At 36.7% G+C, this 17002-nt stretch overlaps 1 protein-coding gene across 1 annotated transcript in view; it reads left to right on the forward strand.

Annotated features, from left to right (window-relative positions):
- sntb1 (syntrophin, basic 1) overlaps positions 1 to 17002 on the forward strand; it is a 37854-nt gene that overhangs the window by 14069 nt on the left and 6783 nt on the right. The window contains exons 3-6 of the mRNA XM_034873502.1: positions 8633 to 8792; positions 8934 to 9023; positions 10516 to 10652; positions 11615 to 11811. Of these exons, the coding sequence (XP_034729393.1) occupies positions 8633 to 8792; positions 8934 to 9023; positions 10516 to 10652; positions 11615 to 11811 (584 nt within the window). The remainder of the gene's footprint in view (positions 1 to 8632; positions 8793 to 8933; positions 9024 to 10515; positions 10653 to 11614; positions 11812 to 17002) is intronic.

Below are 17002 nucleotides of genomic sequence, written 5' to 3' on the forward strand. Positions count from 1 at the left end.
ACACACACACACACACACACACAAACACACAATTAATGAAAACGTACTTGCAGCAAAATGACAAATAAGAACACCATCCACAGAGCTGATGGTTCTCTATTGACTGGCTGTCTTGTGTGATAAAACTTTTATTTCCTTTAAAATATGAAATACAAAGATTCACAAAAAGTACATTATTTTTGACGGATGGAAATGCTTTTCCTTTCTGGATATGTCCACAGTAAGCTGTTTCCCCTTTCTTATAATTATTATGCTCAGATACATTAATGGCCTCTCAGCTCTCCACACTTAGCGCTCAGACATGAGAGTGGTATTGTTCTGAAAATGTCGAACTACTGCTTTAAAGCTAGATTTCAACAGGCTGTCAAGATCTGGTAAAGCAGGACCGAACTTAAGGGGTTATTGGCTTCACCACCCCAATCTTCAAATTAAACTTGAAAAACATCAGTCTCCCTTTGGTGCAGTGTTTTAGGAAAAAACTCTCTTGACTTGACAAATAACAGAAAGCCTCCTGGTGGAAATAGCTTGTCGAAACTGATCTGACATGAAATTTGCAACATATATAGAAGTTTTTTTTTTTTAGATACAAAGCTTGTGTAGACATCAGTGAGGACATAGTTGGACTTCATGCTGTGGGTTTGTCATTTATTCTTGGATAGATAGTTTTGCCTAAAAATAGTAATAAACAATTTTCCCCTTAAAAATAAAAAATGATATTGAATCCACATTTCAAAATGCTCAGAAAATGTCAGTTCCACTTGCACAAATCTTGGTTTAAGTATTAAACCTTTTTAAGAGCACAGTGTAGTTGAACATTTATTATGATGGCTATGACTTTATTGGTCAGCCAGTTAAAGGAATCGGGGTCAATAACCTTTTTTGGTGACAAGGTGAGTTTTTGCTTTCCACAGATAACAGTGTTTTGTGGTTTATTTTGGCAAAATGTACCTTGACCAGCATGTTTTTAGATATGTCCTTCCTTATCCTCACAGCCAGGGTTTGTTCCCATTTGACTCACTAGTAAATGTTTAGTAAATGTTTAAATGGGAGGACACCCAAGTTGAAGTGTAGCCTGTTATGCCATGAAACACATAAAGTTGGATCCTTCTCAGTTTCATTGTGTTTATAGAAAATATAATCAGATAAAGATTTCAGGGCAACATTAAACCTACTCTTTGTTTTTTTTATTTTTGGTTCAGAGAAGGAACGGTTTAAGAGGCTTTATGTTAAGTGACAGGGGAGTCTGGTTTATCTTTTTAGACAAGACTCAATGTTGCTTCCCCTCAGAGGGTTTCTCTTTTCATTTCAGCAGATGTTGTTTAAACTGTGTGTAAGCCTTTGAGGACAGGCAGGAGAGAAGGATATAAGGAAATGCAGGGCACAATAAGAAAAGACAATGAAAGCAGAGATGAAGGAGAAGAGAATGCAGAAGAGAACACTTGATTTGCCTTATTTTAAAACTAAACTAACATAACGCTCTGTAACTCATTCCCTTCACTTCCTAAACGGTGATAACTCAAAGAGTCACTTCCTGTGACATTGGTGAAAGATTATATATTTTTTTAAATCATATTATTACACTCTTATCATTTATAGTGTGAATAAAAAGTTTATGAAAAGGTGTGGAGAGACGGGGAAGTGAGAGGAAGAGGAAGTGGGGAGGGATGGAGGAGAATATTGAGAAAAACAGAAAAGGCTGAGATGAGCAAAGATAAGGAAAATGAGAAGAGAGAGATGCCACAAGACAAGAGGAAAACAAGTATTAGCTGTTTTCTTTCACTATTAATCTGTCCTTACTGGGAAACCTGTGTGAATGTGTGAGACTTGGTTATCCACACAAAACATGTTTGACTGTGTAAAAGGAGGAGAGGACTCCTGGCAGAACCAACATGGAAATCACAATATGATTAACCTTGACCGCTTTTTGAAAGGATCAAGACTTACTCTCTCTCTCCAGTTCTCTATCCTAGGTCAAGTGTATACATGCATACTATGTTAGATAGCCTATGTGCTACTGCAGGGAAATTGGCTTTATAACTTGAATAATACAACCTATTACTTTGGTATCCTAGTACGGATCTCTTTAGTTGTCTCCAGTATAACTAAAGGAGAGAACTTGTTTGTACTGCGTATCTCATTGTGTAAATGCTGATTCAGCAGTGTTGTCAGATTCTTTATTCTTCAACTTTCTTCTGTCGCCTCTAACTTCTACATACATTCATCTACAAAAAACAGTCAAATATCAAAATGTTTAGCTCCTTAAGGATGTGATGGCAACCATTCAACTTGTTTCTTTTAGTTTTAACTGTGTGGATGCTGATTCAGCAGCATTCACTTTCTTTATTATTTTTCTTCTTCCATACGTTTTTTTGGTCGTCTCTTTTGCATACATTCAGCTTCAACAACCATTCAAATATCAAAATGTTCAGCTCTTTAGGGACATTATTGATCCACATCAGCTATTTTGCTGCTATTTATACTTTTTAAATTAGGCTTCATTAAAAAAGAATTACATTGAAAGTCAATGGGAGCAGGCTTTAAATACTTCAAATCCTCTTTCACTCCAAAATGCTCCTCCTACGACTTTAAACTTAACCTTCTGCTATTAGAAAATATCTCTGCTGTTTGATATCTTGTTCACTCTTTGAGTTATCACCGTTTAAGTTTGATGCATTTTTAGGCTATTTCTGTGTTTGTGAGGCCCCGTAATGTGTCTGATGGTATAGCTAGAGGTCAGAGGAGAGACAGAAATCCTCTTGAAACTTTCTTTATAATTTGCTCTCACACCCACACTTCTTACTTGTCCTACAAAATGTAGTATACAGTCTATGCTTCAAAACGTAGTTATGCTTGTCTTCTTTCAGCCGATGTGCTCATTTAAGCGAAGGAGTTAGACAGAGCTTCCAAATGTCAACAGTTCCAAGCATTCCTCCATTCAAAGCCCATATTAAACATTGACATTTCCGGACAAAGCCAATTTTTCTCACTTTTTTTAACGTAAATATTATGACTTTTTAAATGTTCTTTTTTGGCATACTGTGCCATGAATGTTCCCAACTAACTTCCGTTTCATTGCCCCATGGCTCAGTGGTTAAATCCCTTCCAAATACTACCAGTCAGTAGGCACTCCAGACTCAGATACTTAGTTAGAGCCCAATACTATACTATGACTTTTTTTATGTACTATGCTATGAGTTTTTCCACATTCTATACTATGACCTTTTTGACACACCATCCTATGACTATTTTTGACTTTTTAAAACATTTGTTGACTTTTTTTCATCATACTTTACAATGACATTCATTACTTTTTTGACACACCAAACTACAGTTTTTTTTCAACATAATATGCTATGACTGTTTTCACAAAACGTTCTTTTTGTTGCCCAGTGGCTCAGTGGTTAACACCTTTCCGATTCGTACCAGCAAGTAGGTAGTACGATTCCCAAGACTTTTTTTGATAAACTATACTATGACTTTTCATCACTTTTTTCAATCTTTCTATACAATGAATATTTTCGACATAATATACTATGACTTTTTATCACTTTTTTTGACATAGTATACTGTGACTATTTTCGACATACTATTCTATCACTTATTATCACAAATTTTTTTTAACAAACTATACTATGACAATTTTGACTTTCTATACTATGACTTTTTTAACACTTTTTTTTTACATACTACACATGAGTTTTTTCACTTTTTTGTTCGTACAATATTATGACTATTTTTGACATACTATGCTATTAATTTGTTATCACTTTTTTCAAAATACTGTATATCCAATGACTTTTTTTGACATACTGTACCATGACTTTTTGTCACTTCTTTCAATCTTACTCTGCCATGACTATTTTCAACATACTATACTATGACTTATTACTTTATTCAACTTACTATATTATGACTTTTTTAGACGTATTGTACAATGACCTTTTTAACCCTTTTTTAACATACAATACTATGACTTTTTTTATTTTTATTTTTTTTTACATAGTATACTATGACTTTTTGTCACTTTTTTCATTTTTTCTATGCTATGACTTTTTTTGAAATACTATGCTATGACATTTTTTAACATACTATTCTAGGATTTTTCTATGACTTTTTTCAGCATGCTGTAGGCTACTATGACTTTTTTCTCACTTTTTTTCAACATACTAGATATATAAAATTACTTTTTTGACATGCTTTAAACTATGACGTTTTTATCATTTTTTTTCAAAAACTATACTATTACAATTTTGAAATACTTTGAATATGACTTTGTAATTACCTTTTTCAACATACGGCTACGGCTTCCTCATCACTTTTTTTGACATACTATACCATGACTTTTTGTCACTTCTTTCAATCTTACTCTACCATGACTATTTTCGACATACTATACTATGACTTTTTATTTCTATTTTTGACATAGAAAACAATGACTTTTTCAACATACTATGACTTATTACTTTTTTCAACTATACTATGACAGCTTTTCTATGACATTTTTTAATCATACTTTATGTACAATGACTATTTTTGACATACTATTATATTACTTTTTTATCACTTTTTTGACATACTATACTATGATTTTTAATTTTTGTTCTTACAATATTATGCCTTTTTTGACATACCATGTTATGACATTTGCATCGCTTTTTTAAACATATGCTATAATTATACTTTTTTTCACTTTTTTGACATACTATACTATGAAGTTTTATAGCTTTTTTGGACATACTGTACTGTACTAAACCTTTTTAACACTTTTTTTAACAAACTATACTATAATTGTTTTGACATATTATACTATTACTTTTTTTAATCACTTTTCTTTTGACATACTATACTATGAATTTTTGGTCACTTTTTGGACAAATTATACCCTGACTTCTTTATCATTTTTTTCAAGGTTGAGTGTTTGAATCTTATATGTTTCATTAGTTTCAGGACCTTCTGTTAGAATAAATACATTATCAAGGATACACACTACAGAACAGTACAAAAAATGCCGAACTGGAAGCTCTCTAGAGCTGCTTATTCATACCAAGTGGATGTTAATACCAAGTCATACAAACATCGATGTCAGTTTATCTCATTTGGTTTGGGAATCTCTTCCGTCTGCTCTGCCCCCAGAAACATCCTGCGCCTTTCACAAGGACAAACGATGGCTCCATGTTTATCTTGTTTAGAGTGCTCAGTATAATATGGTATTGTTATTTAAACAGTTTTAATAATAATCAGAGATAAAGTGCAGTGTGTATCATCATTTTTCTAACACCTTCATTACATGAATGAAAAATAGATGAAAAGAAAAGTTATTTTCCTGTCTCTCCCACCTCTTTTTTCAACATACTATACTATGACTTTGTCACTTTTTTTTACATACAATACTATTACTTTTTTATCACTTTTTTCGACGTGCTATACTGTGACTTTTTTCAACATGCTATACTAAGACTTTAACGGCGTACTACACTATGACTTAGCATTGTTTCCAACTTACAATACTATGATTTTTTTTGACATACTATACTTTCACTTTATCACTTTTCTCGACATACTTTACCATGACTTTTTGGAAAGATTATTATTTGGGCATTTTTAGGCCTTTATTTGACAGGACAGGTGAGAATGGGGGGAAAGGGGAGAATGATAGTCGAATCCAGGGCCGCTGTGTCAAGGTGTAAACCTCTATACAGTATGTGTGTGCCCGCTCTACCAACTGAGCTGTCCCAGCACTTATTTCACTATTTTCACTATTATCACTTATTTCAACGTACTGTACCATGACCATTTTCGACTTAGAGTCCGAGACAAGTCCGAGTCCATAGAAAAACGGTCTCAAGTCCGGACTCGAGTCCAAGACCGGACTCGAGTTCTACAGCCCTGCAACATACTATACTAAGACTTTTTTTTTAACACTTTTTATCTTACTATACTAAGACTATTTTCAAAATATTATTCAATGACTTGTCACTTTTTTCCACTTACTATACTACTACTTTTGAATCACTTTTTTCTACATGCTGTACTATGACTTTTTTGACATGCTATACTAAAATATTTTTGACATGCTATACTATGACTTTTTTGTCATTCTATACTTTGACTTACTTATTAATTTTCTTTGACATACTATTCTATGAATTTCATACAAAAATATATACTTCCTGTCATGTCAGATAGCTTCATAAGGTCATAAGGTTAAGATCGGAAGACAGAAGTTTGAGTGTTCAAATATTATATATTTGAGGAAGTTTTGAGGTCCATTATACTAAGTGAAAGAGAGAAAAATGCCCAACTCTTCTGTCAGGTCAGAGAGCTTAGAGTGATAAGAGCATGATTGGAAGACAGAAGGTTGAGGTATGATATACTAAGTGAAAGAGGAAATGACAAAAACATGAACCTGCCTCTATACTGTATGTGGGTGCCTGGTCTACCAACTGAGCAATCCCAGCACCATACTTCCGACTTTTTTATCACTTTTTCAATGTACTGTACTACAACTATTTTTCACATACTACACTACGACAAATAGATGAAGAGAAAAGTTATGTTCCTGTCAATCCCTCTCAACTCTTTTTTTGACATGCTATGACTTTATTATCACTATTTCAACATGCCATGCTATTACTTTTTTAATATGTTGTACTATGATGCTTTATCACTTTTTTTTAATATGCTATACTCTGACTTTTTCTCACATATTTGGACATACTCTATACTATGACTTTTTTTTTTGACGTACTATGTTATGACTTATTTATCACTTTTTTCAACATGCTATACTATTACTTTTTAATCACTTTTTTGACATACTATACAATTACTTTTTCCACATGCTATACTATTACTTTTTGATCAATTTTTTAAACTTGCTATACTATGACTTTTATTGACATGCTATTCTATTCATTTTGTATTACTTTTTTCAACATGGTATATGTTGACAATTGTTTTTTAAATGCTATACTATGACTTTTTATCACTTTTTTCAATTAGCTATATGTTGACAAATTTTTTCGACATGCTATACTATGACTTTTTATCACTTTTTGACATTCTATACTTTGACTATTTTTGTCAAAGTGACTATACTTTTGACTATACTATTACTTTTTTATTACATATTATGACTTCATTATCACTTTTTTCATATGTTATTCTATGACTTTTTTCAACATACTATATTATGACTTTTCGAAATTATATACTATGATGATTTATAATTTTGATTTATAATATATAAATTTATAATTTATATATATTATAAATTTATAATTTGGACTACTTTTGACATGCTATACTACAACTTTTTTATCACTTTTTTGACATGCGTGTTATCATAAATCACATCTGTATGCTGGAGACCTTCCAAGCTTGAATACATATTTGCTATTTATAGTTGCTAATCCTGTGAGCCAACTACCCTTTGATCAAGTAAAAGATTGATCTTTACTCAATCAGGACTTAGTTCATCACATTCAAGTCCATCTATGGGTCAGCCAGCCCATGTGCTGTTCTCCAAGTTATTCCCCATGTTAATGCATTGTGTCATGCATGCAAAAGATGGGTATTTTAGCAACAAAGCCACTCCACATCATAACCAGAGACTGGCCGATATGCTTCCTCTAGGTCTAGTATAATTCACGGTAGTCAAGTTGTCAACTATCAACCATCCTTATAAACCTCCCCTATCAAAAGCACATCTGGCCCCAAAGTCTCCCCCTTCCTCCCCCCTGCTCTCGCCCTAGCTTGTCCTTATTCAACTTTCTTGTAACAGGCAGCCTTTCTATTTTTAACCCAGAAAAACACCTGGAGCTGATCTAGACGGCCCCTCCCACCACCAAGGGTTTGATGGAATAGCAGATTCATCACATTCACTTGGGCTTTTCCACGTCCCCAGTGTGTACTGTATGAATAAAGAAAGCTGCAAAGAAAGCATATTTGCAGAGTTGAAACCACCCTGATTTTGGAGTAGTTTCTATTTAAAACCACTGGGAGCACCTGTCCAGTGGAATGCTGTAAACAGAGATGCTAGATAGATTCAGAGATGGTGGGAAACACGTGGCCAAATCTCAGCATCGTACCTTTGACTCAGCCATACTTAAGATTTATTTTGTCAAAGTTAATGTGATATCACTCTTACTTTGAATCGTTGTTAATTTTTTCCTCAAAAAAGGGTAACAAGAAGTTTAGCTTTGCTTTAGCATCACTGTTAAGAGTATTTTAACTACTGGTTTTACACTAAAGAATACTGCTGCATGCACTGTAGAGGCTGCAAAAAGATTAATTGTCAAATATTCATTGAGTACACAATTAAAGAGCTTTTCAGTGAAATCGAGAAGCATCTTGTAGATGCATTTCTCTCGAGGCCATCAATACTCCCATATGATATAAGGAGATTAACTATGTAAAAGTGTTTTCATCGTTCTGACCGAGTGCTCATTTTCAATTGGATGATAAACGAGCATCTGTTGAAACTGAGACCTAAATGGATTAAGTTTGGTTTAGATTAAATTGAGTCCAATTGGGTCTACCTGATAAGGCTAGCACTAGATTCAATATTCAAGAATGTATTCATTGAGGGTGTTGAACCATGAAAGTCTTAGAATCCATCCAATGACAACAGAGAGGTTAAGGCTTTTTTAACTTTTCGAATCTTCTCCTCCAGACAACTGGAGTTGCACTCCCCTGATGCTAGGCACACCGTGGTGCTGCGTTGCTCAGACCAACCATCTGCCCTGTCCTGGTTCACTGCCATGCACACTGTCACATCCACACTGGCACAGGTCTGTCTTTGATTTTATTGGTAATTCGCATCAATGTCACCATTAGAATTGGATTTTTCAATGATTGCATACTGTGGCCATGCTTTGGCTCATAAGAGCTGCTCTGAATCTAATGCATCTTGAATGATCATCCCACCACAGCGGGCGCTGGCAGAGGTTATCCAGAACACAGCCAGGACTGGGGTAGCTGGCAGCAAAGAAATACGACACCTGGGATGGCTGGCTGGGAAGGTAGGTGTGTGTGTGTGTGTGTGCGTGTGTGCATGTGCGCATGCGGATGCATGCGTGCGAGCATGCAAGATAAAGATAGAGAGAGAGACAGGTAGTGTAAAATGCTTTACAATACACCAACGCTTCTAGATTCTTCACATTTAAAGGGGTACCTTCTCTTATTACCATATTGGGATTATGGTGTGTAAGTGTATGTGTGCATGTGTGCTCTTCATCTATCTTTGTGAGGACCAGTTTGAGTTTACACTTTAAAAGTGTGGACATTATTTTCACCTTCAAAGGTTTGTGTAAGGGTTAAGACTTGATTTTTCGATGTACAGTACATTTTCTTATTAACATTTTAATGTCTCGTTTAGGCGCATTTATGATTTGCATTTTATTCATTGATTGATCTCTTGATATCTAATAATAGCAGGGTTAAGGTTAGAATTAGGTTTAGGTTTTCTATGAGCTCGGGGTGTTTTTGTGTGTGTTTTGTTTGTGTTTTTGTGCACATAGGTAGTGTTTTCATGCATATTTTTGTATTGTGCAATACTACTGTACACTTACAGCTGCAAACTTTTGAAATATATTCAAGCAAGTACACACACACACACACACACAAACACATACACACTCAGGTAAGGCTTCACTCTCTCTTTCATACAAAAACACACACACACACCTGTGCTAATATATTCACACATACATACACATGTCTAATTTGGTCCTCATGAATTTGCCAGTATTTTATACTTCAAATGCTGTACAGTACTGTTACTTAGCAACATATTCTCATTATGTTAAAAAGCTGACCCTTGACCCTTTAAATCCCACGATGCGATTGGCTGAGGCTGAACTTCAAAGAGCAGCTCAGGATTCCATGGCTGGCTCACAGATAAGCGCTCATAATGAGAATAGTTATGGAGCATTGTAATATGAAACACGGGGCTCTGTGTGTGTGTGTGTGTGTGTGTGTGTGTGTGTGTGTGTTCCTGAATGAAAGCGAGGGTTTCCTTGTTAGGAGGGATGGGTGGGTGAGGGAGTAATGCATAGAAAAGTGTACCTGCACACTAGCCACCTTTATATTTAGCACATGGCTACACATACACATTTCTTGTGAAGATGTGTAACAGCTTAAACATTTTTGGAGCATTTTGGAATGAAATATGACAGATGGAAAGTTTAGGTTAAGAAGTGTTTAAAAAAAGATTGAGAGGTGAAGACATATCTACACCCACTGCTGAGTACACACAGTCTTGTACACGTTCAACACATGCACACACCATCCCTCTATCTGACACACCATTAGTCCCATTAATCCAGCTCTCTCACTGGCAAACAACCATTGATATAACTGATGAAATACCTGCTTTCATCTAAAGACCCAAGGATGATTTCAGTGTTTTGAACAAAATATAAGAGGCCATAGGTACATTGAATCCTGCAGAAAATAGAAATAGAAAATGGATAGATGGATACAAGCTTTCCTTTATATCTGTTTATGCTGCAGACAGAGAGTGAGAAGCAGTGCTGGAAGCCGGTGCTGGTGGTGTTGACGGAGAAAGATCTTCTGCTGTATGAGACTTTACCACGAGGCAAGGAGGCCTGGCAGAGCCCTGAACACACCTATCCACTCTTAGCAACGCGGTAGGTCCACCACCATATGTACAGGCATCAATTCAGTTCAGTTCAGTTCAATTCAATACAATTTTATTTATAGTATCAAATCACAACAAGAGTTATCTCAAGACACTTCACAGGTAGAGTAGTCTCGCACCACACTCTGTGTTTTACAAACACAGAGTGTGGTCTAGAACACATTTACAAAGATCAACAATTCCAGTACAGTAATTTTCCCAAGAGCAAGCATTTAGTGTGACGTGACGAGGAACAACTTCCTTTTAGGGAGAATCCTCGGACAGACAGACATTACAAACACACACACACACAGTATATTTGCATCATTACGTATTTAAGATGTTTTATGGAGAGTATTGTGTTGTCATAGTAAAATCCTTTTGATTTTTAAAGTAATACTACATTTGATATCAAGAAGAAAATTAAAAAAAAAAAATCCAAACTCTGTGCTGCAATACCAGTCTATTTTCAGCCAATTTTAGCTTCTTTATACTAACGTGTATGTTGCAAAGTCTCTATCTAATATATTATAAATCTAAATATAAAGTTATCTGCATGTTAGCATTTTCATTGTGAGAACGTTAGCATGACAACTATTACCGTACCTACCTCTACCATTTTTGTATGCACTTTACCTCAACTCCAAAAGCAAACTTTGAACTTAAACCTTTGTTCACCTTCCATTTAATTTCCCCCTTCTTACAGCATCACACACCTGTTATGTGGCTGTAGAGCTTTAGGATGTGTCTGAAATGAGTCCCTCATTCATTCATTCAATTTCCAATATAATAGACCCTCAATGACTCTAGAGTGTCCAGTAAATTGTCTTCAAATTGAGGGAAAAAAATGTCTCATAACAAGAAAGTTTGTCATTACAAGAGTTTGTCTTTCTTTTAACAAGGTGTAACTGATGACAATATATTTTCTTTGTAATAGTGACAAAAACAGTTTATGTTTATGTGTTTATCCAGTCTGGTACACTCTGGCCCTGACCGGGGGTCGCCTCATTCTGGTACAGAGCTGTTCTTTGCCACTCGGACTGGCACACGACTCGGCATCGAGACTCACCTGTTCCGGGCTGAGACCACCAAGGATCTGTCCCTCTGGACCAGACACATAGTCAACGGATGTCATGCCTCAGCTGAGATGATCAAAGAAGTCACGACAAGTGAGTACTAATTTGTAACACACTAATCAGATTCAAAGTACCTTTTAAAACGGACAAAGACAAACATTACACTTTGACGCTCTTTACAGAGACCAGAACACATAAGAATATGTAGAAGGAGAGGAGTGAGCAGCGCAGGTCACTGGGCTGAATTTTGTGATGCATCATTAGACGTGTTCAGGCACACTGCAGCAAAACATATCCAGAGAGACTGAAGAGTTTGGAAGAATAAGTACTGCCTGAGGCCTTGCAGGACTAAAATAAAGTCTGAACTCAGGGCATGAATCCAAATGTGTACATACACAGTGTCAACCACTCCTACACTGAGATAGGAGAGTTTATGATAAAATGTGACAGCCATATGGAAGATGTAGATGAAGCACTTGCTATTTATAGAAAGGAATGCTATTCTAGTTTGTGTGTGTTTGTGTGTGTGTGTGTGTGTGTGTGTGTGTGTGTGTGTGTGTTTAATACGGCATTGGGTTTGGGCCATTCAGGGAATTCCAACAGAATACCCCCCACTCTCTCACTCTCTCTCTCTCTCTCTCTCTCTCTCTCTTTCTTTGCCTCCTTCTCTCTCCAAGCACAAAATGTCCTGGTAACTGCACTTCTCCCCTGGGTACGTCCCCTCTCTCCATCTATAATATCACTGTGCCAAAGTAAGTTTCACTTTAGACTAGCAAGGCTTCATTCACGCCTGCAGAGCTCAATTTTAATTAAACAGTCCCAAGATGGTTGATAATAATCACATTTTGTGTGTCATTGGAGTTAGCGTGGAAATGTGAGTGGTAAAAGGACATTTTATTTAATCCCATGACAAAACGCTGTCTAGACCGAAACAAGCTGCTGAGTATTGACGCGCTGTAGCTTACAGATAACAATAACACATAAAGTGAAGGGCCCTGCACGCCCATGGTACACCCACACAGGTGATTGTACTTATTTTGGATAATTACAGCTCTTCACATGAGTCTGTGGGATTGTGCAGAATGTGTTTGATTTTAACATTTTCCTAATTGCCTTTATCATCCGGTGACTGAACATGATTCTCTGCCCACCTTCAGCCTAAGCAGAGGTCTAATCAGCTGGGATAAGTGAAAACACCTGTGCCTTTAAAATCTGCATTGACTGTTTTTGGCCACTCAGATGAGCAGATATGGAGCAACATCAGCATTAATTTAGCTGTAAAGGCTGAACCAGCATTTTCTACCAGTACTGGCACATTTTGCCAACTTTTGCTAACTTTTTGCCTATGTTTTCTGACCAGGGTGGAAAATCTTTAGCAGGAAAAGTTACCCCCTGAAAAAGGTAACAGGGTTAGTAATGCCGTTATGTAAAACGCCTTTATTTCCATCACTGCTAGTGAAACCAAAACTGTGAGGTTCTGGGGCAACCAATAAGCTAAAAGATGCTGAAATAAGCCACAGAGCTCTATAGACTCTCTGAAGTCACTATAAGTGACACATATTTTTAGGTCATTGGATCTTTGTCTAAAATGGATTCCATAAGTTTTCTAAAATTGTTTGATGTTAGCAAGTCCTCGGTTTCTTGTCTTGGAAGTAGAAAAGTAATTTACACTTCCCCGAGAAGGAGTGTGATAATCTATTCGTTGCCACCCGAGGAGTCATTGTGCTGACCTTGTCATCTTTTCATCTGTGTAACATTCTGATTCATTATTGTGATGGTTTATTTATTGTCAAGGCTCGTGATAATGATTTGCTGCGAAGACAGATTAACTCTCAATCACTCTACAGGCAGCAGGCCATTCTTGGAGGGACTTTAAAGGGGGAAGTAATTTGTTAAGCTCCGAAATCAAATTTCACAGGCACTTGGCCTGCAGTCATTTTTGTTATTATTACGTCCAAGGTGACTTAAAATGTCTCAGAGGTTATATTAAATATTTTGAACAATTAGCAGGATAAGGAACTGTCTATATCCCGTAGTTCCAAGGTTTAAACCCTTCTTGTGTCTATTGCATATCTGCTCTGTTAATAATCTGAGAGTCCTGTGCAGTGTTTCATGAAGCAGAATATACAAATAGGTCTTGCAGATGGAGTTTGCCCAGTTGACATGTTATCTATTCTAATTCGTTTGAGCACTTTCAGGAAATTAATTTGTTAAGATGAGAGGATGGATACCACTCAGGTGTTTGTAAGATAAATATGAAACTACAACAAGTTGTTAGTTACCTAACTTTAGCTTTCCATAAAGATTGGCTCTATCCAAAAGTAACAAAATATGCGTTCCTGCACCTCTAAAGATCACTAATTATCATGTTATTTCTCTCTTGTTTAATCTGTGCAAAAACCAAAGTGTGAAAACCTCAGGTTGTTTGTGGTGTTAGGGGCGTTAAGTGACAGTTTTTATGACGAGCTACAGCTGTTGGAAAACCCCACAACAGCTACTACTGTGGCCAAGGTCAAGAATAAACTCTGAACAACAGATTCAAAACATTATTTTATGACAAACTTTAGAAGCTAAGTAGTCCCCCTGCACACCCACAGCCTTCTTGTTAATGTTGTTGTCAAAGGTGGCAGCTGTAAAAGTGTCTTAGAGGTCAACTGGGTCTCCTTAACGAACATGTAAACAGCTTAATGACTTGGAGCACTTTAACAAAGCAATTTTATCTCAGTGGTTGTGGGCAAATAACCTGCTGTGACACTTGGAGGTTTAACGCAGTAGGATGCAGTTTTAAAAGATGAAATATTTTACCTGCTGTTAATGTCATTTACAAGTTTAAAACTAATGACAGGAAAAAACAGGCTTTCTGTTGAATAATAACCTTTACAGTTAGTGTCTCCCTCCTCTTGATTACTTCATCTCTCTTTCCCTCAGTTCCTCTCTCAGTGTTATCACTCTCTGACCCTCCATCTGTCTAATCCACTCACTGTCAGGCAGAGAGAAGGGCTTTTGTTGCAGCCTGAAAAGCGTGTGTGTGTGTGTGTGTGTGTGTGTGTGTGTGTGTTTGTGTATTCTGGTGGGAAACCCTGCTTGCCCCACAGATCAAGGTTCTCAGGTGGAAGAGTAGAGTTTCAGGTCTAATTTTCACAACAAAGACCCCGCACTCTTTGCCCCATTTACAACTGATATGCCATTAGGGAGACGTTTGTCCTGCCAGATTGTTAATACATCATTAGAATAATATAACACATTATGAGATTCATTTTTCATCATGAATGGGGTGTCTTCTGTGTTCTGGGGATATTACAGTGCATATTGTGTGTGTGTGTGTTTCTGTTTGTGGCTCATTTTCTATTTGATTTACAGTGTGCTTCTTATCACCATTACTTCCAGAAGTCGTAATCAACACACCTCTGTTGTTTTAGTGTGTTTCACAGTTGAAGAGAGGAGAAATTACTGTAATAAACTGCTATGCTCCTGACACAAAAAGGGTCTAAAACCCACACTAGCACTTCTGTAGATGCTTTGATGTCACCTGATCAATATCGTTTGAAGCCGACATTGATTCTGTGGTTTTGCTATCTAACAATATGTAGATTACTGTATATCACAAAAGGTTGCCAGCGTGAAGCCATTCGGAACAGCTATGAATACTTTTGATTTCAGACGTTGGCATGTCGTAAGTACCAGTATTGATTGAGTACACCCCAGCCCTTAACCCCCCCTTAACAACCACATACATGAAAATTAAATGTAAAATATATAGCACATAAGGAGGAAAAAGAAGTGGCAGAGAGACATGCAACAGCAAACTGTGCTTTGCATGAAGATTGCTGCAGATTAATAATGAAGCTATCAGGTTATATTGGCTGCACTGTACAACTGCATGAATATGATTGGATGTTATGAAACAGCTGGTAGTCAAGCAGCTGACGATTTCAGTGCTCTGTCTGAGCTGAAGCTATGCTACACTTCATCAGTTGACATAGTGAATAAATCAGAAGTTTTTTTTAATCAGTGTGCCTGTAATTTGGGTTTCTGACTTCATGCCGCTGGTGGTCTCACACACTAAAGTGCTAATTACCACCTCTTTTTACAGCTGGCAACTGCTGCTAATTGGCTGTCAATCTAATGTGACCCACTTCTGTAGCACAGTTTGTAATTGTGAATACGTTATTTCAGAGTGCAATGACTTTTCATTATTTTATCCCCTTGCTGAACCACATGCCAAAAAATCAACTTTAATTCAAACATCAATTTCTTTGACTTATTACATTGTTGTGCAGTACAACCAATCCATCTGCTACTCTGTGCAGGGTACAACATGGTTATGCAGTCAGAAAACCGGCCTGTTGACAGAGACGGATGTCGGCTACAGAGAGCGTACCTATACATTATGTAAACACACACGCATAGCTATTCTATAGCCCGCAGATGACCCACTCATATATGAATCTCCATGTCACTTTCACATTTCTGCAAGATAGAAAATACCCTTCTTCACCTCACCAGCTTAGAGGCATTACACACACAGATACACAGACACACACACACACAATCATACAGTATGTACACACATGCATACACACACTCACATCCGTGTTCATGCAATACACACACATCCTGCTCAGGCTGTCAGCAAACAATGGAAAGATAACAACTCTCTTCTCACTCACCATCTCTTTGTCGCACAAACACGCCACTTGACGGATCAGATGTCATCAAGAGAGAGGAGCCTATTCTGTAAATGAAGTTTTCACCATGCAGGGGGTGAAGCAAGGGTACTCGCTGTCAAGACTTTGAAAAATAAGACTAAATGTAGCTGGATCTCACTGTGTGGAGACGCGAGTGTGGAGGTTTGTCATTACAGCAGAGGAAAGTGATTTGGAGAGTAGATATAGATAGCACACTCTGTTCTCAGCCGGACACATGCTGTGAGGAGAGACAAGAAAGAGCAGGAAAAACAGTCATGAGAAATTATGTTGAACCGATACATTACACTGTACAGCAGCGGTTTGGTCTCTACGTGAAAAGAGTAGTCCGTCACTGAAATGTGGTGAATTGTAAAGTGTAAAAGACACATGAGTTAGAACAGAGTTGGACTTTAACAACATGACAGAATATATTTGAATAAGAAGGGTTCTAGATCTTCATGAATGCTTTACAAGAGGTACTGTATCTTTATGTTTAGGCTTCTATAAACAATATAAATCGGGAGGACCAAACATTAGCAATACCCCTTTGTAAAACGCAGCAAATTACTAAAAAGGTTTAATCAACACAGTTAAAA

This window comes from Etheostoma cragini, chromosome 6, assembly GCF_013103735.1.
Source record: "Etheostoma cragini isolate CJK2018 chromosome 6, CSU_Ecrag_1.0, whole genome shotgun sequence".
NCBI lineage: Eukaryota > Metazoa > Chordata > Actinopteri > Perciformes > Percidae > Etheostoma > Etheostoma cragini.